Source organism: Aotus nancymaae, unplaced genomic scaffold (genome assembly GCF_030222135.1).
Source record: "Aotus nancymaae isolate 86718 unplaced genomic scaffold, 86718_ANA_hifiasm-v0.15.2.pri h1tg000019l, whole genome shotgun sequence".
Taxonomy (NCBI): domain Eukaryota; kingdom Metazoa; phylum Chordata; class Mammalia; order Primates; family Aotidae; genus Aotus; species Aotus nancymaae.
Genome location: NW_026988431.1, coordinates 28,462,084 through 28,483,611, shown reverse-complemented (window position 1 = coordinate 28,483,611; position 21,528 = coordinate 28,462,084). Strand labels below are relative to the sequence as shown.

At 40.1% G+C, this 21,528-nt stretch overlaps 2 protein-coding genes across 11 annotated transcripts in view; both read right to left on the bottom strand.

The window, feature by feature from the left end:
* The window catches only part of TMEM108 (transmembrane protein 108), a 658,024-nt gene that overhangs the window by 196,851 nt on the left and 439,645 nt on the right, over window positions 1-21,528 (bottom strand). The window lies entirely within an intron of this gene.
* Window positions 10,133-11,338, bottom strand: LOC105716519 (isocitrate dehydrogenase [NAD] subunit gamma, mitochondrial-like). Its single transcript, XM_012451220.3, has one exon. The coding sequence runs from the start codon at window positions 11,309-11,311 to the stop codon at window positions 10,133-10,135; it is 1,179 nt and encodes a 392-aa protein (XP_012306643.2). The 5' UTR covers window positions 11,312-11,338.

Here is a 21,528-nt window from a genome sequence, read left to right as displayed (position 1 = left end):
GAGTGTGATGAAATGACAGAATCAGCTTTCAGAAAGTGGATAATAAGAAACTTCCATGAGCTAAAAGAACATGTTCTAACCCAATGCAAAGAAACTAAGAACCTTGAAAAAAGACTTGACGAAATGTTAACGAGAATGGATAACTTAGAGAGGAATATGAGTGAATTGATGGAGCTGAAAAACACAACACGAGAACTTCGTGAAGCATGCACAAGTTTCAACAGCCGAATTGACCAAGCAGCAGAAAGGATATCATAGGTCGAAGATCAACTCAATGAAATAAAATGAGAAGGCAAGATTAGAGAAAACAGGGTAAAAAGGAATGAACAGTCAACAAGAAATATGGGACTATGTGAAAAGACCTAATCTACGTTTGATAGGTATACCTGAATGTGACGAAGAGAATGCATCCAAGCTGGAAAATACTCTTCAGGATATTATCCAGGAAAACTTCCCCAACATAGCAAGGCAGGCCAATATTCAAGTCCAGGAAATACAGAGAACACCACAAAGATATTCGTCTAGAAGAGCAACCCCAAGGCACATAATCTTCAGATTCACCAGGGTTGAAATGAAGGAGAAAATACTAAGGGCAGCCAGAGAGAAAGGTCGGGTTACCCACAAAGGGAAGCCCATCAGACTCACAGCAGATCTCTCAGCAGAAACCCTACAGGCCAGAAGAGAGTGGGGGCCAATATCCAACATCCTTAAAGAAAAGAACTTTCAACCCAGAATTTCATATCCAGCCAAACTAAGCTTCATAAGTGAAGGAAAAATAAAATCATTTGTGAACAAGCAAGTACTCAGAGATTTCATCACCACCAGACGAGCTTTACAAGAGCTCCTGAAAGAAGCACTACACATAGAAAGGAACAACCAGTACCAGTCACTCCAAAAATGCATGAAATGGTAAAGAGCATCAACACAATGAAGAATCTGCATCAACCAATGGGAAAAACAGCCAGCTAGCATCAAAATGACAGGATCAAATTCACACATAACAATATTAACCCTAAATGTAAACGGACTAAATGCCCCAATCAAAAGACACAGACTGGCAAATTGGATAAAAAGCCAAAACCCATCAGTGTGCTGTATCCAGGAAACCCACCTCACATGCAAGGATACACAAAGGCTCAAAATAAAGGGATGGAGGAAGATTTACCAAGCAAATGGAGAGCAAAAAAAAGCAGGAGTTGCAATTCTCATCTCCGATAAAATAGACTTTAAAGCAACAAAGATCAAAAGAGACAAAGAAGGACATTACATAATGGTAAAAGGATCAATGCAACAAGAAGAGCTAACGATCCTAAATATCTATGCACCTGATACAGGAGCACCCAGATACATAAGGCAAGTTCTTAAAGACTTACAAAGAGACCTAGACTCCCACACAATAATAGTGGGAGACTTCAACACCCCATTGTCAATATTAGACAGATCAACGAGACAGAAAATTAACAAGGATATCCAGGACTTGAACTCAGACCTGGAACAAGCAAACCTAATAGACATTTACAGAACTCTACACCCCAAATCCACAGAATATACATTCTTCTCAGCACCACATCACACCTACTCTAAAATTGACCACATAATTGGAAGTAAACCACTCCTCAGCAAATGCAAAAGAACGGAAACCATAACAGTCTCTCAGACCACAGTGCAATCAAGTTAGAACTCAGAATTCAGAAGCCAACCCAGAACCGCACAGCCTCATGGAAAATGAACAACTTTCTCCTGAATGTTGACTGGATAAACACTGAAATGAAGGCAGAAATAAAGATGTTCTTCGAAACCAACGAGAACGAAGACACCACATACCAGAATCTCTGGGACACATTTAAAGCAATCTCTAGAGGAAAATATATAGCAATAAGTGCCCACATGAGAAGAAAGGAGTGATCTAAAATTGACACCCTATCATCAAAATTGAAAGAGCTAGAGGAGCAAGATCAAAAAAACTCAAAACCTAGCAGAAGACAAGAAATAACTAAGATCAATGCAGAATTGAAGGAGATAGAGACATGAAAAACCCTACAAAAAATCAATAAATCCAGGAGCTGGTTTTTTGAAAAGATCAACAAAATAGACAGACCACTATCCAGACTAATAAAAAAGAGAGAATAACCAAATAGATGCAATAAAAAATGATAAAGGGGTATCACCACAGATTCCACAGAAATTCAAACCATCATCAGAGATTATTACAAACAACTCTATGCACATAAACTAGAAAACCCGGAAGAAATGGATAAATTCCTGGACAGTAGCCTCCTCCCAAGCCTAAACCAGGAAGAAGTCGAAACCCTGAATAGACCAATAACAAAGTCTGAAGTCGAGGCAGCAATTAAGAGCCTACCACCCAAAAAAAACCCAGGTCCAGATGGGTTCACAGCCAAATTCTACCAGACATACAAAGAGGAACTGGTACCATTCCTACTGAAACTATTCCAAATAATCCAAAAAGAGGGAATCCTTCCCAAATCATTTTATGAGACCAACATCATCCTGATACCAAAACCCGGCAGAGACTCAACAAGAAAAGAAAACTACAGTCCAATATCCATGATGAGCATAGATGCAAAAATCTTCAATAAAATACTGGCAAGCCGATTGCAACAGCACATCAAAAAGCTTATCCACCATGATCAAGTAGGATTCATCCCAGGGATGCAAGGCTGGTTCAATATACGCAAGTCTATAAATGTAATTCACCACATAAACAGAACCAAAGACAAAAACCACATGATTATCTCAATTGATGCAGAGAAGGCCTTCGACAAAATTCAACAGCCCTTTATGCTAAAAACTCTCAATAAACTAGGTATCGACAGAACGTATCTCAAAATAATAAAAGCTATTTATGACAAACCGACAGCCAATATCATACTGAATGGGCAAAAACTGGAAGCATTCCCTTTGAAATCGGGCACTAGACAAGGATGCCCTCTCTCACCACTCCTATTCAACACAGTATTGGAAGTTCTACCCAGAGCAATCAGGCAAGAAAAAGAAATAAAGGGTATTCAATTAGGAAAGGAGGAAGTCAAATTGTCTCTATTTGCAGATGACATGATTGTATACCTAGAAGACCCTATCATCTCAGCCCAAAATCTCCTGAAACTGATAAGCAACTTCAGCAAAGTCTCAGGATACAAAATCAATGTGCAAAAATCACAAGCATTCCTATACACCAATAGCAGACTTAAAGAGAGCCAAATCAAGAACGAACTGCCATTCACAATTGCTACAAAGAGAATAAAATACCTAGGAATACAACTAACAAGGAACGTAAAGGACCTCTTCAAGGAGAACTACAAACCACTGCTCAATGAAATAAGAGAGGACACAAACAGATGGAGAAACATTCCATGTTCATGGTTAGGAAGAATTAATATCATGAAAATGGCCATACTGCCCAAAGTAATTTACAGATTCAACACTATCCCCATCAAGCTACCAATGACCTTCTTCACAGAACTGGAAAAAACCACCTTAAACTTCATATGGAACCAAAAGAGAGCCCGCATAGCCAAGTCAATTCTAAGCAAAAAGAACAAAGTGGGAGGCATCACACTATCGGACATCAAACAATACTACAAGACTACAGTAATCAAAACAGCATGGTACTGGTACCAAAACAGAGATATAGACCAATGGAACAGAACAGAGGCCTCGGAGGTGACACAACATATCTACAACCACCTGATCTTTGACAAACCTGATAAAAACAAGCAATGGGGAAAGGATTCCCTGTTCAATAAGTGGTGTTGGGGAAACTGGCTAGCCATATGCAGAAAGCAGAAACTTGACCCCTTCCTGACACCTTACACTAAAATCGACTCCAGATGGATTAAAGCCTTAAACATAAGACCTAACACCATAAAAACACTAGAAGGAAACCTAGGCAAAACCATTCAGGACATAGGCGTAGGCAAGGACTTTATGACCAAAACACCAAAAGCATCGGCAACAAAAGCCAAAGTAGACAAATGGGACCTAATCAAACTCCACAGCTTTTGCACGGAAAAAGAAACAGTCAATAGAGTGAATTGGCAACCAACAGAATGGGAAAAAATTTTTGCAGCCTACCCGTCTGACAAAAGGATGATATCCAGAATTTACAACGAGCTAAAAAAGATTTACAAGAAAAAAACAAACAAGCCCATTCAAAAGTGGGCGAAGGATATGAACAGATACTTTACAAAAGAAGACATACATGAGGCCAACAAACATATGAAAAAATGCTCATCATCACTGGTCATTAGAGAAATGCAAATCAAAACTACATTGAGATACCATCTCACGCCAGTTAGAATGGCGATCATTACAAAATCTGGAGACAACAGATGCTGGAGAGGATGTGGAGAAATAGGAACACTTTTACACTGTTGGTGGGAGTGTAAATTAGTTCAACCATTGTGGAAAACAGTGTGGCGATTCCTCAAGGACCTAGAAATAGAAATTCCATTTGACCCAGCAATCCCATTACTGGGTATATATCCAAAGGATTATAAATCGTTCTACTATAAGGACACATGCACACGAATGTTCATTGCAGCACAGTTTACAATAGCAAAGACCTGGAACCAACCCAAATGCCCATCGATGATAGACTGGACAGGAAAAATGTGGCACATATACACCATGGAATATTATGCAGCCATTAAAAACGAAGAGTTCGCGTCCTTTGTAGGGACATGGATGAACCTGGAAACCATCATTCTCAGCAAACTGACACAAGAACACAAAATCAAACACCACATGTTCTCACTCATAGGTGGGTGTTGAACAATGGGAACACATGGACACAGGGAGGGGAGCACTATACACGGGGGTCTGTTGGGGGGGAGTGGGGGGGACAGCGGGGGCGGGGAGTTGGGGAGGGACAGCATGGGGAGAAATGCCAGATATAGGTGAAGGGGAGGAAGGCAGCAAATCACACTGCCACGTATGCACCTATGCAACAACCCTGCATGTTTTTCACATGTACCCCAAAACCTAAAATGCAATAAAAAAAAAAGAATTAATGTGCCTACCATTACTCAGTTTTTGCATTTCATTAAGCCTTACAATTAAATATTTTATAAATAAGATAGATTTCAGCTAATGATATTTAATCAGTTTAACAGTGAACTCAATGTTTATACAAAAAACTTAATTATGTAAAAAAAATGCCCACCTCCTTATTCTAGTTGATCAGTAATATGAGAAAGAGACCTGAAGGTATACCTAAGGCCCTGCCATTAATTTGGGTACTATGTTGTAATTTTTAGTAAAAGCAAAGAAAATGAACATTTATTGTGCAATGACTGTGTGCCCAGCAACATGCCAGATGGGACTGTTTTACTGATGGCTTCACATTGGCCTCATAAAGTAAGCACTGGCAATTTTTTTTTTTTTTTTTTTTTCCGAGTGCTAAGAAAGTTTAGGTTACTCAAGGTCACAAAGCTTAGCAGAGCTTTATTTATGCCAATCATTGCAGAGCCATGATTCCAACTCAGGACTTTGCTAAGCTCACTGTCCTTCTATCAAACCATACGGCTTCCTACAAAATAAAAAAATATGCACAATTTCTTAAAAAACAGCCTTGAAAACCCAGACCTACCAAATGCCCACATCATCAATAATCACACAGCCTCCTCATAAATGCTTTTCATTCACTGAATTATCTCTGAACATTTACTTCTTTAGGCTCTCTAAAAAGTGACCAAAAAGAACATCTTTTAGCTTTCATTTTTATAAATATTTTTTTAATTGAGGGGAAAGTGCAACTGTTAAAAAGCCTTTTTATTTTGACTTAACGACAAAATTGTGCCTCTTGTTTAGCCTTCCACACTGAATATCAGATCCACACACTTCTGCTCCCTTTGACATAAGAAAAGAAATATTGCTTTGCAAAGCAATGGTCAAATTCTTTCTAGAGTCTTCTCTCATAGTTTAAGAATGTACTGTGACCTAGATGAAGAAACAACTTAGGTATAGATTCCGGAAAAAGATTTCTGATGGATTTTTCAAACTTTCTGCTGAAGCTACTGACTTCTTTTTCTGCTCGCATGCAGACACACAGACATGCAGACACACACACACACACACACACACACACACACACAGAGTAAATTTCCTTTTCAGGAATCCATACAGACCTCCTCTTGACTAGTATATGAAGTTCCCTCAGCATTGCCCCATCTCACCTTTTCTTGCTTCCCAATGCATTCTTCTTCCTCATGAAGCTGGCCTCCTCACTCACTTCCTCCTGTGCACATTCACAAAGCAGCCTGAAGCTGCTCATTTCCACCTCAGTATTTACCCCCCACAGGAAATGTCCTCTTTCCTTTCCTCTAGCAATTCAAACATATTTCCTTCAAGACTTTCCTCCTCCAAACTCCCTTCCTGCTGTAATTGATGCTTAGCTAGCTAGTGAAATGCTAGCTTCCTGGGCATGCCACTTTCCTGATACATGTCTCCTTGCTCCACATTCCCCTCAGTTCATTATTCTGTCTCCTTCTCTGCCTCCTCTTAAATGGAAATTCCTGCCTATCCTTGCCTCCGCATTCTTCTTTTCTTCCTCTACACACTCTGCCTAGGCAATTCCTTCAAAACTCTCAAATCTTAGTTACCTCTGCATTAGTGATGCCTCTAACTACAGACACCTCCCTGAGCTTCCCACATGCCTGCCGGACAACTCCTCAGAAAAGTACTGCTCAAACCTCCTACTCAATGTAGCCAAAATAAGAGTAGTAAACTAGTTTCAGTACATATTCAACTGCCTCCCTGAGTTCTCTATCTTGGTAATGGACTTTTTCAACTACCCAAGCTGAAACTCTTGCCCTCTATATCTTACCAGGTAATAAACCTCAATATATCCTTCCCTTGTGATTTTAATGGCTTCCCAATTCTTCCTCCTGCATCCAAACACTGGTTCTTCAAGCTGACAGAGCTTGTGCAGCTTTGGCCATGGGACATACATGGATCTCAGCAAAACAGCTAGCTGGAGCTATTGTGGGACAGAGTGGAATAGGGGAAGAGCTGGGAACCTAATCTGATTGGAAAGATTGGTCTTGAGAAGTTGGGCCACTCTGGCATGTCGCACCACAGAGACATATTCAAGCAGTCTGGGTGCATCGGTAATCAGGTTTTAAATAACAGGGTGGCAGCATCATAATTTCACCCCATCAATTCATTCATAGCAGGGTCCACATCCAGCAGCAGGCAATTGTAGTAGCCTCCCACTGGTTTCCTGCCTTCTACCTCCTAGCTTCTAAAAATCCAATCTGATTCCTACACTACTATACCTCAAATTATTCAGTAGCTTTCCATTGGGCGATGACAACATATGAATCTTGACCAGGTAGAAGCAGGAAGTTGGGAAGGAGACTTTAATGGCCAGTGATTAACAAAAAATATACTCGTATGATTGTCATCTATGATTATTTTGTGGTTGACTGTTATCATAGTGTAAACAGTCTACCCTGCCAGATATAGTGACTTTCATAAACATGTCTCAAAACTTCAGAGGAGAAGGGACTTATTTCATACCAACATAGGTGAAAGTTTGCTTACTAAGATAAAATAGTGAATAGTGAGAGAGAAAACTTGCTGAATTGAAGATCTGGTATTAAGATTATAGAGGGGACTGTGCTTTGCTGAAACTGACTGCCTATTCCAAGTTTGCCTCCCTCTATGTAGTTTTCTTTAAAAAAAAAAACCACTTCTGCATGGTTGTATTGCCTATAGATCCTCTCACCCCAATCCTTTAGTTCTATTCATAATATTACTACTCAAAACTACAGTCGGTCACTTCCTCAACTTTAAATGAAAAAGGATTTGATGTTTTTAATCATTAAGAATAAAAATGAACCATTGGTACTCTGGGGACTTTTTTTTCTTTGCCAAGAACTACTGTTTAATTGAAATACTAGCTGTTCAATAACTCTGACCAAATCATAACATATCTGGCACCAATGGCTAAAGATATGTTGAACTGTTAGTTTAGATCCTCATACAGAAGTGACCACCTCTAGTAACATCCAGTATGAGCCAACATTCCTCTTTGTCCATAAGAGCAAGGAAGAAAAACACACTATGGTCTGAATACTTCAAGCAACTAGCACAGTGCCCAGCACAAAGTGTAGGACCAATAAATGACAGGTTTCTTCTTGTACCCAACCCCTGACCTGCTACTTTACTGAAGAGACATGGCTGATCAGACTTACTGTCACTTTAAGGTTTTAAAACAAGAAGGCAAGTGATTTCTCCACAACTCTGTTTTTAAAAGAAGCTGTTTTCTAGACCAGAGTAATCAGATGTCCTTTATCTGGCTAGTTCCATCTTAAGGGGTTTAATGACAGCAGAAGGGGGTCACTGACTTAACAGGGAAAGAGGATAATAACATCCAATAGAGATTAATTTAATTACCTCCTCCTGCACTCCATTTCTGGGCGTCTGGCAATATCCAGCGAAGTTCAGCATATGAAATTTCTTATTCTTCTACCCTTGAGATCTCTCTGGCATGAAAATAAGGTCACTGTCTTGGTAGGAAAATGATATCTTACATGGTCTAAGTATTGCTTCTTCCCCTGATATAAATAAAATCAGGATTGCCATATTAAAAGTCCTAAAGGTCTTCACCCTGGACATTAGCTGTCTGGCTCAGGTGTTCTAGGAAAATACGGTTACCAAAGGTCACTTCCACATTCACAAAATTGCAATTCTTAAAAACAGAGAAAAAATAATTTCCTTTTCATATGATATCAAAGTTAAGATTTCCATTGCCATGGTGATGAGATTTTTTTCTTCTTGCAGTGCCAGCCTTTTCCTGGCAGATGAAGTCAGTACTATAATCAATAAGAAAGCAATACTTCATTTTCTGCATCCCTCTTGGGGTATGGGCTTCCAACCAAAAGCATAGAGAGCCATATGTGATGGTCCCAAAATGTCCATGGATAGAAATTTGCATACCAAATAATGCCAAACTATGCCTTTATCATGTTTTGCTGAAGTATTGGATGAAAGTTTATGTATACAACCCAAAAACTCACACACATGTAAAACAACCCTTAGCTCCTATTAGTTCCTTGTCAATTTGCTTCCCTACTTTTGGCCTCGTCTAAAAAGTCCTTCACATATCTAAATGGTTCCTTAATCAAGAACCAACTTGAATTGAGAATTTCTTAGATCCTGAATTTTGGAATACAGTCAAGGGGCATAAACCAATCTCTTTAGAACACTGTGTCTCAAATTGTCAAGTAAATTTCTGTTATAAGACACTTGGTGATACCTTATTCCATTATTGTTTAAGCTAAAATCTCTCTAGTTTTAAAAAAATCATTTGGTTATCTTCTGGTTATCTTGAAGCCCTAGAATTCTCTCTTCTTCCCAACAGAGGAACGACTTGGTAGACAGGAACAATCATTCAAAGCTTTTCCCAATAGTTGGCATTCACTCCCTGCACAATTCCACTTTAAAAACATGGTGATTTAAAGAGGGTTCATGTTTATACATGTTTACCCTTCATAGCAGGAAAGTCCTCTTCTCTATGTAAAGGTCATCTCCTTCCAAAGAAAAGCAAATAGAATAATACAGGAGCAGATGGATATTTGCCTAACCACTAGATCAGTTAAATTAAATGCCTTGGTGACATCATAAGTAGATTTCTCTGGGACTGGGAGTACATATGCAGGTACGGGTAGTAAGAGGAAAGAGAACCAAGAGAGTCAATACCATGTGTTTGCCAAACCTGTTTCTTCCTTCTTCAGGTCACAGAGCTAAACTACATTTCCAAAGTTCCCTTGCAGTTATATGGGGACATGTGACTGAGTTCCAGTCAATGGCCTGGATCCATACCCACCCACTCCTATCTTGCATGATGCTCCATCCACTAGCTTTCTTACTTCCCTGCAGGTAGACAGAGAACTCAGCACAAACCCTCCCAGCTCACCTCCTGTCAACCTGCATTGGGCCCAGAAATTTCCTTAACAATAAATATGTCAAACCACTAAGATTTTGGCTTTTTGCGGGCAGGGAGGGGAGAAGCTGCTTTATTCTGGGCTCTGCCTACCAGGCTGGCTGGGGTGTGGGAGTGAGAAGGGGGATCTGAGGAGCAAACCAAGAAGGTTCCAGGGCAAGCCTAGGCCTCCACAGCCTGGCTGTTGATGACATGGATGTGGCTGATGATGTCCTGGATGGCCTCAGATGTTGTGCCCTGGCCCCCGATGTCTAGAGTGTGCATATTCTCATTGTCCATGGATGCCAGGACAGCCTTACGGATGGAGGTGGCATAGGAGTGCAGCTTGAGGTGGTCCAGCATCATGCAGCTGGCCAGCAGGGTGGCTGTGGGGTTGGCGATGATCTTATTGGCAATACTCTTGCCAGTGTTCCTTGTAGCCATTTCAAACACCGCATACACATGGCCATAGTTGGCCCCAGCCACAAGGCCTGGGCATCCGACCAGTCCTGCGCAGACATTGCTGACAATGTTGCCATAGAGATTGGGCATCACCATGACATCAAATTGCTGGGGCCGGGACACCAGCTGCATGGTGGTGTTGTCCACAATCATATTCTCGAAGGTGATCTGGGGGTAACCAGCTGCCACCTCCCTGCAGCACTGGAAGAGCCCGTCACCTAGTTTCATGATATTGGCCTTGTGCACGGCCGTCACTTTCTTGCGCCCGCTCTCCAGCGCCAGCTTGAAAGCAGACTCGGCAATGTGCAGGGACTTGGCCTTGGTGATGATCTTCAGGCTCTCCACCGCTCCCGCCACACTCTCATACTCCAGGCTGCTGTACTCGCCCTCCGTGTTCTCCGGGACAATGAGGATGTCTATGTCCTTGTGCCGGGTCACCACACCTGGCAGGCTCTTACAGTGGATGATGTTGGCATAGAGGTCCAGGCTGGTGCGAAGGATGTTGTTTCGGGATTTGTGGGATGGTGGCAGATTATGGTTGGTTTCGATATTGCCCTTCAGGGCCACACGATTCCAGCGGATGGCCATGATGGCATTGCGAATGTCCTCTTCATCAGCGTTGGAAGTCACATGCACCTCTTCAAAGTCCACCAGTACACAGGCGTGTCTGAAAACAGACTTCAAGTGCAGCATGAGCTCTGGCCCGATGCCATCGCCTGGGATCATGGTCACCGTGTGCTGCCCGCCATACTTAGCTGATGGAGGAATCGTTTGTTGTGAGGAGATGCTCCTTGAGGGGGCCTCATGGGCGCCTAGAACCTCCCAGGGACTGCAGAGAAGGATTGGCCTGAGCACTGCCTTTGTAGCGCCGCCAGGGGCTGTGGCCACCTTCAGCGCCATGACTGAAAGTGAGAATCTCCGCACGTCCCAACACGCAGACACCGCTCTCGCGAGAATTCGAAGGTGTGCCGATTTTGGCTCTTTATTAAAGCAACTAGCATTACCCTGCCTGACTAAAACAGAAAGCTAAATGGATCCTCAAATATGATTCCTTCTGTGAGCTTAGCCTACCTTAGGAAGCCAACAGTGTCCTAAACTAATCCTAAATTAGTTCATTTTAGGATTTTAAAGGAACTCTTGGTAGACGGACAGGGTTTATTGACCCTTTGGGCTGATGGACCAAGGAAGCAATATTCTTAATAGTATAAACCTGGAACTGGTGGCCAAAAACATAAATAAAAATCATCTGTATTCACTTCCCCAAACTCTCAATTCCTATGGAAAATATGAAACAAAATAGAACTTAACACATCACCTCTAAAAGCTGGAATCCACCCACAAATGTCATTTCAGGGTAGGATGGGAGAGGACAAGAGGAGAAAGGGCCCTCTATGATATCCAATCTCTTTCAAATTATTCATTCATCGTTTATATGAGGAGATTATCCTACTACACCACCACTTTTCATTTTGCAAATGTGTAGTGTGCAGACTCGCCTGGTTTGATGGGAAAGGTTTCCAAGAAAATTAAATGTCAGAGCTGCTTGGCTTATTGGTTTTGTTCTCTATAAATTCCCTTTTTAACTCGGCTTTGAATAATAACATTCCTCAGTGTCAATGTGACAAATTAGCTTCAATCTTAATGGTGTGTGAGAATCAAGAAAGCAGGCAAAGACTAGCTATGGTCCTCATCTTTGCAAGGCAGCAACAAAGAATTAAACTCTAAAAGACAGCCTTTAGTGGCTCTAGGAAGTAGAGATATATGAAGTATTAATTTTTTTTTTTTTTTTTTTTTTGAGACGGAGTTTTGCTCTTGTTACCCAGGCTTGAGTGCAATGGCGCCATCTTGGCTCACTGCAACCTCCACTGGCGCCATCTTGGCTCACCGCAACCTCCACCTCCTGGGTTCAAGCAGTTCTCCTACCTCAGCCTCCCAAGTATCTGGGATTACAGGCACCCACCACCACACCTGGCTAATTTTTGTATTTGTAGTAGAGACCAGGTTTCACTATATTGGCCAGGTTGGTCTTGAACTTCTGACCTCAAGTGATCCACTAACCTAGGCCTCTCAAAGTGCTGGGATTATAGGCGTGAGCCACCTTGTCTGGCCCAAGACCACTTCTTATGCTAATCAGCCAGTGACAACCTTGGAGACTCAGGCTGAGAATTTCTCCCCACTACCTCTCGACCCTATAAGAGCTCCATGTAACACCAATCTGTTAATAAAACCTCTTGCTCATGGTTTCTAAACACTGAAGTTGGTAGTGGTAAGGCGATGATGAAGACTGAGTTTAGGTGTAGAAGCAATATTTAGTCAAAAAGATTTTGCTCTTTTAAAAATCTCTCCCTCTAGTTTACATATTAAAATATAAAAGTTAAAAAAATAGTTCTGCATATGTGAATCATATTATTTTAGGCTCTCAGAGATAAAACGTAGTCTATGTCATCTGCATATGAAGGACACAAATAAGCATGTGGACTCCAAATTCTTTTCCAGTAAAATAAAAGAATTTTACAACTGTGAAGGGCTAAAATTTAAATACAGTAAATTCCTTTACATTATACTGTGAGAAGACAGGCCTGTAAAGGTTAACTGACTTGCCCAAGGTCTGGTTTTCGGACTGATTTCATATGACAGAAAACACAAACACATACATATTCACACATGTGTAGGGAGGGAGAGGAGAAATGATATATACTAATATGCATCCTAAACCCTCAGATGTCTGGAAGCAATATGATGATATTTAAAATATCATATCCTCAAAGCATGCATCATCCACCAAAATTATTCTTAAAGACTTGAAACCTAGGATTAGAAAAGCTTTTGCCAAGGTTTTATCAAAAGGAAATTTGGATTGGGAAGACTTATTTCCTCACGTGCTCTTTCCAGGGATAACGACACAAATCAACGGAGGACACATTTCCCAGAGATTTGTCACAATATGCTCTCAGACTGATATTTCTGTTTCCACTTACAAATAAACTGGGCTAAGTTTTAAACTGGGTTTGGATTCCTAAGCCTTTTCAGGATATTAAAAATTGACCCAGCACAGTAGCTGATGCTATGGCTTTTAAAATCAGTTTACATTATACAGCTTTGTAGGCACATTTCAGAGCTAGGACAGTAAGGAATAAATTACAAGTTGCATTTATAATAGAACAGTAGTATCAGTTCAAATGGTTTCAGGGAAGTTAACCCTTCTCCCTTCCATACTTTGAAAGTAAGATTCAAGAATGTGCCACAAATGGATCACAAATAGTAATCAATACTGTGAAGCCACCTGTAACAGTTCCTAATGAGTGAACAGTGTTAGTTCTGGAGAAAACAATAACACAATGAAACAAAAGAAAATGGGTTATTTACCTTGATCACCCAGCCTGAAAATAACGTCAACTCCGTTTTAGAGACTGCATCCTCTGACTGATTAGAAATGCAAGGTCCCAGCTGGTTGTGGTGGCTCATGCCTGTAATCCCAGCACTTTGAGAGGCTGAGACAAGAGGATCACTTGAGGTCAGGAGTTCAAGACCAGCCTGGCCAATATGGTTAAACCTTGTCTCTACTAAAAATACAAAAATTAGCAAGCCATGCTAGCATGTTCCTGTAATCCCAGCTACTGGGGAGGCTGAGGCAGGAGAATCACTTGAACCTGGGAGGCAGAGGTTGCAATGAGCCTAGGTCATGCCACTGTACTCCAGCCTGGGCAATAGAACAAAACTGTCTAAGGAGAGGAGAGGGGAGGGGAGGGGAGGGGAGGGAAAGAGAAAGGGAAGGGGAGGGAAAGCGAAGGGGAGGGGAAGGGGAGGGAGAAGGGAGGGAGAGGTAAAGGGAAAGGGAAGGGAAAAGTGAAGGGAGAGGGAAAGGGAAAGGGAAGAGGGAAGGGAAAAGGAAGAGAAAAGGGAAGGGAAAAGGGAAAGGAAAAGGGAAGGGAAAAGAGAAGGGAAAAGGGGAGGGAGAGGGAAGGGAAAAGGGGAGGGAAGGGAAGGGAGTCAAGTCCCCAATTCATTGCCAAAGGCAATGAAGGCACCTGCTCATTCCTGGGTGCAAATTTTCTGACAGCTGGAGAGATCAATGAGCACTCACTGAAGTCCTGCTCCCTGCTCTATGGCCAGGGGTTGGCCTGTAGAATTTTTGCCTCTACAAACATGATGGTGAACATACACAGGCAAAATATCAAGAAACTTACCAACTCTCCCTTCAGCCTGCTCCACTGTAGACTCAGGTGGCCATAAAGAGTTGAGATTAGGCTACTAGATGGGTAAATGATGCCTGAGCATAGAGCAAGAGAAGCCTGTATGGTACTGGACATGAAACAGTTAAACAACAGCATCTTTGGAGATAGGCAGAAGTGAAGGCAGGGTAAGGGGCAGAGAGAAATGCAGTAGTTAAACCAAAAGCATCCACATGTCCATTCAATGGGGAAACAACTGTTTCTAGCATGGAAGAAACAACTGTTTCTTCCCAATTAGGAAGTTACTTTTCCCACCAAAAGTAGCTTAAAACACCTTCTCCTATTTAGTCTATTTTCAGAACAAAGATACTTCTGGAGAATTTATGACAGGAAACAAGCTTTCTAACAAGTATGGTAATAAAGATAATATTTTAAAAGATCTTTGATGAGGCATACAAGTAGAATCTAGGATAAATTCTATAGACAAGAAAGAAAAATCTTATTATTTACCATCATGGGATCAGGAATATCACGGAAAATGATCAGTAGAAAAATCAGTCTTCCACTAAACATCCCTTTACAAATTAACTATATAATTTATGATTTGATTAATTTATTGCAGAATATATGTGGCGGGTTTGCAAAATTTATCTACAGTACATGCAACTAAATACAATTTTTAAAATGTCAACTGTAAGTGGACTTTCCTTCTGAGCCCTCATCTGCTGTTAGAGAGATCAATCTGCATTTAACTGTCTTGCTGAATTAACTCATTCCTTTTCTACATCATACTGACTGATTCTCCCGGTAAACTGGGAACTTAAAGGTTAACGGTTTCTCCCTAGGATGTCCCCACATTGTCTGCTTTCAAGAACCAGTTTTGTCTCCATGTCTGTTTACATTCATTTCTTTTGTTAATTACATAATATAATTTAAAATACTGCAAAATGAGAAAAAAAATGACTGAAGGGAGTTGTCTGTATGAAAACTAAGTTGAATGATTTGAATAGACTTAATAAAGGCAAGTTTTAACAACACTTTCAATTAGGTGTCAAGGCAATGGTAAAAAATATTTTTAACTGTAAAAATCTAGGATTCTGCACTCAAATTTCTTTGCAAGTATCTTAAAAAGTTCTTTGCCTAGTAAAGAAAATGCAAATAGAAATGTAACTGATGCATTAGAGAATGATTTATGCAAGAAGTAAGCAGCAAAACTAACTGGAAAACCAATATGCAAAGAAAAAGTCTTGACCCGAATTAAAAGATTGCTAATGTACATTTATATTAAATTAAAATAAAATGTTTATATATATATATATAAATCTGATTCTGTCTTAATCACATTAAAAAATTGGTTCTGATCACATATGATGTAACAGCTTTTACTGTAAGTAAATATCCAAGTCAGCTTCAAATTTAGTCTAATAATTTAAATAGTCCCTTTAGAAAATATTCAGACTCCTGATAGCTTCCCGTCTTCCTATAATAGTATCTCGGTCCTCCTGGTGTCTGGTGGGGAGTTGGGAGTTATGTAGGCTGTGCCAGTTCTTTTGTAGGTACTGCCTGGCACCCACTGCTCTGCAGTAATGCCCTTATTCCCTTATCATCATGTGCCCTTTTGGCCTCTGATGGTAAAATACCAGGCTGGCCCTTTCTTTCACTTCCCGCAATCCTCTCAAGTATGTATAGTCATCTCCCGTTTGCTGGCTCAGCTTCCTTCAGCTGTGGCTGGCTGGAGACCCTGGAGTCTGTGCCACAGCACCATTCAGCCCCAATGTCTGTTATGATGCTGCTGTTCACCTCAGCATCCCAGCTCTCTGGTAACTGAGCTGCTTTTCCTGGGCTTGAACGGCCTTGCACAGGGTGCCTGCCCACTCCCTATCCCAACAAGAATACAGGGTAGAATCTTGGGCCTGTGGTGTTTTTCTGAATTCCTCAGTCTCCCAACATCAAAGATCACAGAGAACTCTGCAGATGCTACTTGTGCTCACTTCTGTTTTCTATCCCATTTTCATTCTCCTTCCTCCCTTTCCTTACCATGGCCAGGATAGAGGCAAGCCTTTCTAATTTTCTCTTACATCTTATTGTCCTTCTTCCCGACTCAAACTTCTTCACACTGTAAGAGAAGTCTGTGAGCTGATCTCTCCAGGCTTAACTTCTCTACGCCTAAGGAGAAGATAAAGATACCAAGACTTCTCACTCCCCAATTCCACTGTTTCCTATGTTGGAGTACTAAGGCCACTGTGACTTAGGAATCATATGCCTTAGGAATAAGACAAGACTTTAAGAGGAGGAGGGAAATGCATTGGTTTAATATTTATGAAAACATATTATTTGTTTTCATTTATATATTTACTTATTATTTCAAAGTGATGGTACAAACATTCCCAACTATAGATTGAGCATTCCTAATTTGAAAATCTGAAATCTAAAACATTCTAAAATCTATAATTTTTTGAACACCAACATGACACTCAAAGATCATGCTCTTTTGTATTTCAGATTTTGGATTAGGGATGCTCAACTGGTTACGTATATGTAAATGTTTCAAAATCTAAAGAAAAATCCAAAATATGAAACATTTCTGGCCCCTAAAATTTCAAGAGATACTCAACTTGTAATACTTTTTTTTATTATTATAAAATCTCCTCTGCCTTTGGTTAGGAACTAATATGTGTTGCTATTATACATAGATGTCTGGACTGGAAAGTACAGTGAGAATGCTGGCACCAGAGAAGAAAAAACTGAGTTAGACACACAAATGACTGAAATACTATATTTTGACCTGGGTGTTATTTTTTTTTATTAACATACTTAAGTTCTGGGGTACATGTGCAGGTCGTGCAGGATTGTTACCTAGATATACACATGCCATGGTGGTTCGCTGCATCCATCACCCTGTCACCAGTATTAGGTATTTCTCCTGATATTATCCCTCCCCAATCCACCCACCCCCTGCTATCCCTCTCCTAGCCCTCCCCACCCCACAACAGGCCCCCGTGTATGATGTTCCCCTCCCTGTGTCCATGTGTTCTCACTGTTCAACAGACCTGGGTGCTATTATTACACAAGTGGCATCCTTCTTGGATTTCAGAAGGCTTCATCAAAAGGAGAGGTGGATTCCACCAAGCTTCTAGCTGGGCCTTATGCTTCTGGGATGAAGGAAAAATGTGGTCTGCTTGCTGTAGCAGTTTTTCCAGCACACAATGGGCAAATAAAGATATAAGCCCATGTTTAAGGTTACTAAAACATAAAAGGAAATTGTCTTATCACGAACCTTCAAACCAGCAGACATAAAGACCTCAACGTGACATCGGTATACTATCACCTAATGACCAGGGGATTCCCAGGATTCCCTTCTCATGTTTTGCTAATGCTTACATGCACCCAGTGATAAACCCATACTGGAATCTCAGGCTGCTTTCTCTAAAGGGTGATCCTCAGCAGGTTTTTAAAAAGAGCCTACTCACATTTAAACTCAGAGCAGCTCTCCAGGGAGAAATCAAACTAATGTATTTTCCTAGATCAAAGCAAAATTTCATCTTTTATATTCGAATTAGGACTATTGGTCCTGAAGGGAAAAGTTAACCTTCCTTGCCGTCAATGCAGTCTGGTTAATTGATCTACCACTGGGAAAAAGGGACTCTGCTTCCATTAAAATTGGAATGAAAAGCCAGCATGTAGAAACTATTAATCTTGACACATCTGACAGATAAATGGCAGCTTGGTGGCAGATCAAGCCAGGTAGGGTGTCCCAGACAGGTTGAGATCTACAGGGCAGACTATCAGACAGGGAAGATCTGGGGCTTTATGGCAAAGATTACTGCCAAAAGCCCATTTTGGCTTAAAATATCTGTGACTCCATACTCTGGACAAAGAGATCTCTCTGAACATTTACATTGTGTTTCAATGTCAACCATCTTCAGATGTTCAGGGCCTAAAGCAGTTTAATCACATTAAGCTATTTGGTAACAGAATTTCCCCAGACTGGATTCAGGACTATTTTCAGGTGACTGACTAGCTGGTTAATCTCTGTTCCAATTACCAAAGTCCAGGCTTAACATGATGATAATGAATAATGTCTCCTCCTCTGTTTAACTAAAATTTGTGCTTCTTAATCTAGTCTGCTGAAATCTTAATTTTTTTGGAGAATAATCACTTTTTCTCATTCCTTGACAACCTCCCTATACGTTCCATTTAAATGTGCCTGAAAATCTCTTTGCAATGGTATTTCTTCATAAGAGGGCAATCAATCTCTGTCTGGGTCTGGGCTGTGGAAAGGGAAACCTTAGTGATAAAGTGACTGTAAACATTAGACATAATTTAAAAACTATGCAGAGTTTGTCCTCAAAAGGCACAGAACTAAGGAAGATGTCAACTAGAGGGAAATTAAAAACACACACACACACACACACACACACACACACACACACACACAGACTTTCCTGATGTGGAAAAGAAGTTCCTGGTAGTCACAAGGAATAATGTAGCCTCTGAGTGACTGCTAGGGAAGAGTTCTCTCTTTTCCTATGATGAAGACAAATGTAGAAATCTGGAGTAATGGGGCATAGGTAAGACCACTCAGGCTCTTTTCTGGGACAGGATGATGGTTCACAGATGAGCCTCCTCTATACTTCTACTGACATGGCATTATTACCTTCCTATGCTGCCCAGCTTCCTGTGTCAGTAACAAGGCTGATGATAACTTTCAAGCATACAATTTATCTAATATGGATTATCTTTATTGAAAGACAATTGAGAAAAAGGCACCAATTCTACAAATAAAGAATAAATCAAGCACTTTTGGGAGTGTTGTTTTTGTTTTTTGTTTTTTGTTTTTAACAAAACTGCCAGTACAACATGAAAGATTAGGGAAAGCATTAATGATATATGGGTGAAAAGCTTGTTAAAAATCTGAGAGTGAAATTTGAGTTAAAAGTTGTTTGAAACTGGAATTTACTGGGAGGCCAAAGATTGAAAGAAGTAGAAGATTCTTCTTCTCAAGACATGAGGAGTAAGTTGTCTGATAATGGTGTGTGTTTTGTGTGCATGAATGGGAATTTGTAAATGATGAATTCTAGGCTCCAACAATCACTATCAACAGAAGATCTAGCTGTAGATATTTATATTTTAAAACTTAAACTATAAAGCTAGTTAAACCTTTCTAACAACTCCTGGGAACATTTTACCTAAGTTACCATTTACATTGTATAGACAAAGATTCATTTAAGCACAAATTGTATATTAGGAATTAGTTTGGGAAGAGGTTTTTTTGTGGATTCTCTCATATTGCAAAAGAAAAGCTATTTGACTTCTGGGGAATTGAACTAAATTCTAGTCTTTAAGACTAGAATGCTAAAAAACAAAAATATGAAGGAAATTAAAACCACTTATTATTACATTGATTTGTAAAAAACATCATTACTGAAACTGATTGTGACTTGAGGCCTTCTTCCAGAAAAAAAGGACTTAACTCTCAGGCCTATATTAGATTTTAATTCCAATGCCATGTATTTGTACTCATTAAAAATTGTTTCAATGAAAAGTATGTTAGCAGTATGAACTTCTGGTCTGTTGGAAGTTCTTTCATTTGAAAAATGTGGGCCAGGCACAGTGGTTCACGCCTGTAATCCCAGCACTTTGGGAGGCCGAGGCAGGTGGATCACAAGTTCAGGAGTTCAAGACCAGCCTGGCCAAGATGGTGAAACCCATCTCTACTAAAAATACAAAAATTAGTCAGGTGTGGTGGCATGGGCCTGTAATCCCAGCTACTTGGGAGGCTGAAACAGAGAACTGCTTAAATCTGGGAGGCAAAGGTTGCAGTGAGCCAAGATTACGCCACTATACTCCACCCTGGGAGACAGAGTGAGACTTCGTCTCAAAAAGAAAAAAAAAAGAAAAGAAAAGAAAAAGAAAAATGTGGTATTTCCACACAACTGTTTGAATTTTATTTTCTAGTCCCTCTCCCTCACACTAGATAGAATTGAAGCTAGAATTTTCCCTTTTGATAAAAGAACAAAAAAGAATGTGTTCTTTATAAATTGATGTTTAGTAACTAGTGATAAACTTGATATACTAGAAATTATGATAAGCCTTAATCCAAGGGAGTCTTATGAAAATGAATCTCTTAACTATCTTTTAAATCTATATTAAAAATGGTTTTAAAGATATTTTAAGTTGTATATATTTCTTTTTTTTCAAAGCTGCTTCTTATATTGAGGCTACTTTTTAAAATTAAGGTATAATTCACAAGGGGGTGCATTTTTTTTTTGGTAAGGCTTGTAAGTATGGCTAGATGTTTTTTGCTCTAGTCTTCCAAGAAGGGAGATTTTATTTTTTAGAGTCACTTCTAAAGTCATGTGGTCATTAACTTTGAAAACCATTTTTCATATGAGTGCTGATACAAATTAAAACCCAAGTAGACCACATTGCATGCTACCCCATGAATGTTGACAATGGAAGGAATACCTTGCCTGTGATATACCTTCACTTCTGGACTGAAAAGCTGAGGAAGAAACTTAATTTTCTTTTTTTCAGAAGTCAAAAAAAAATTAACAGCTAGTGTTTTCTAGTTGACTTCAGCAGATGAATTGAACAGATACTGTTAATGCAGATTGAAGAAATTATCTGAATCTTGGTTTGTGTAGATTTACAATCTACATGCAATATTTGTATACGTAGGTTTCCCTCCCACCCTCTTCCATATCTGTTAGTTACTAAACTTTCTGAACTGGCATTGAAATATTACAATGTTTTGTTGCACAAATTTTATAAACTTACACAGTGCAACACACATGCTATTTTTATGAGGCAAACCAAAGGTAAGTTTCTCAAGGTTCTTGCTGCCTTCTAGAGCAGCATTTGATGGAGGATCTCAACTTTTTTTTACATTGGTATGGTAGTCCGTTTGCTTGCTGCTGATAAAGACATATCCAAGACTAGGCA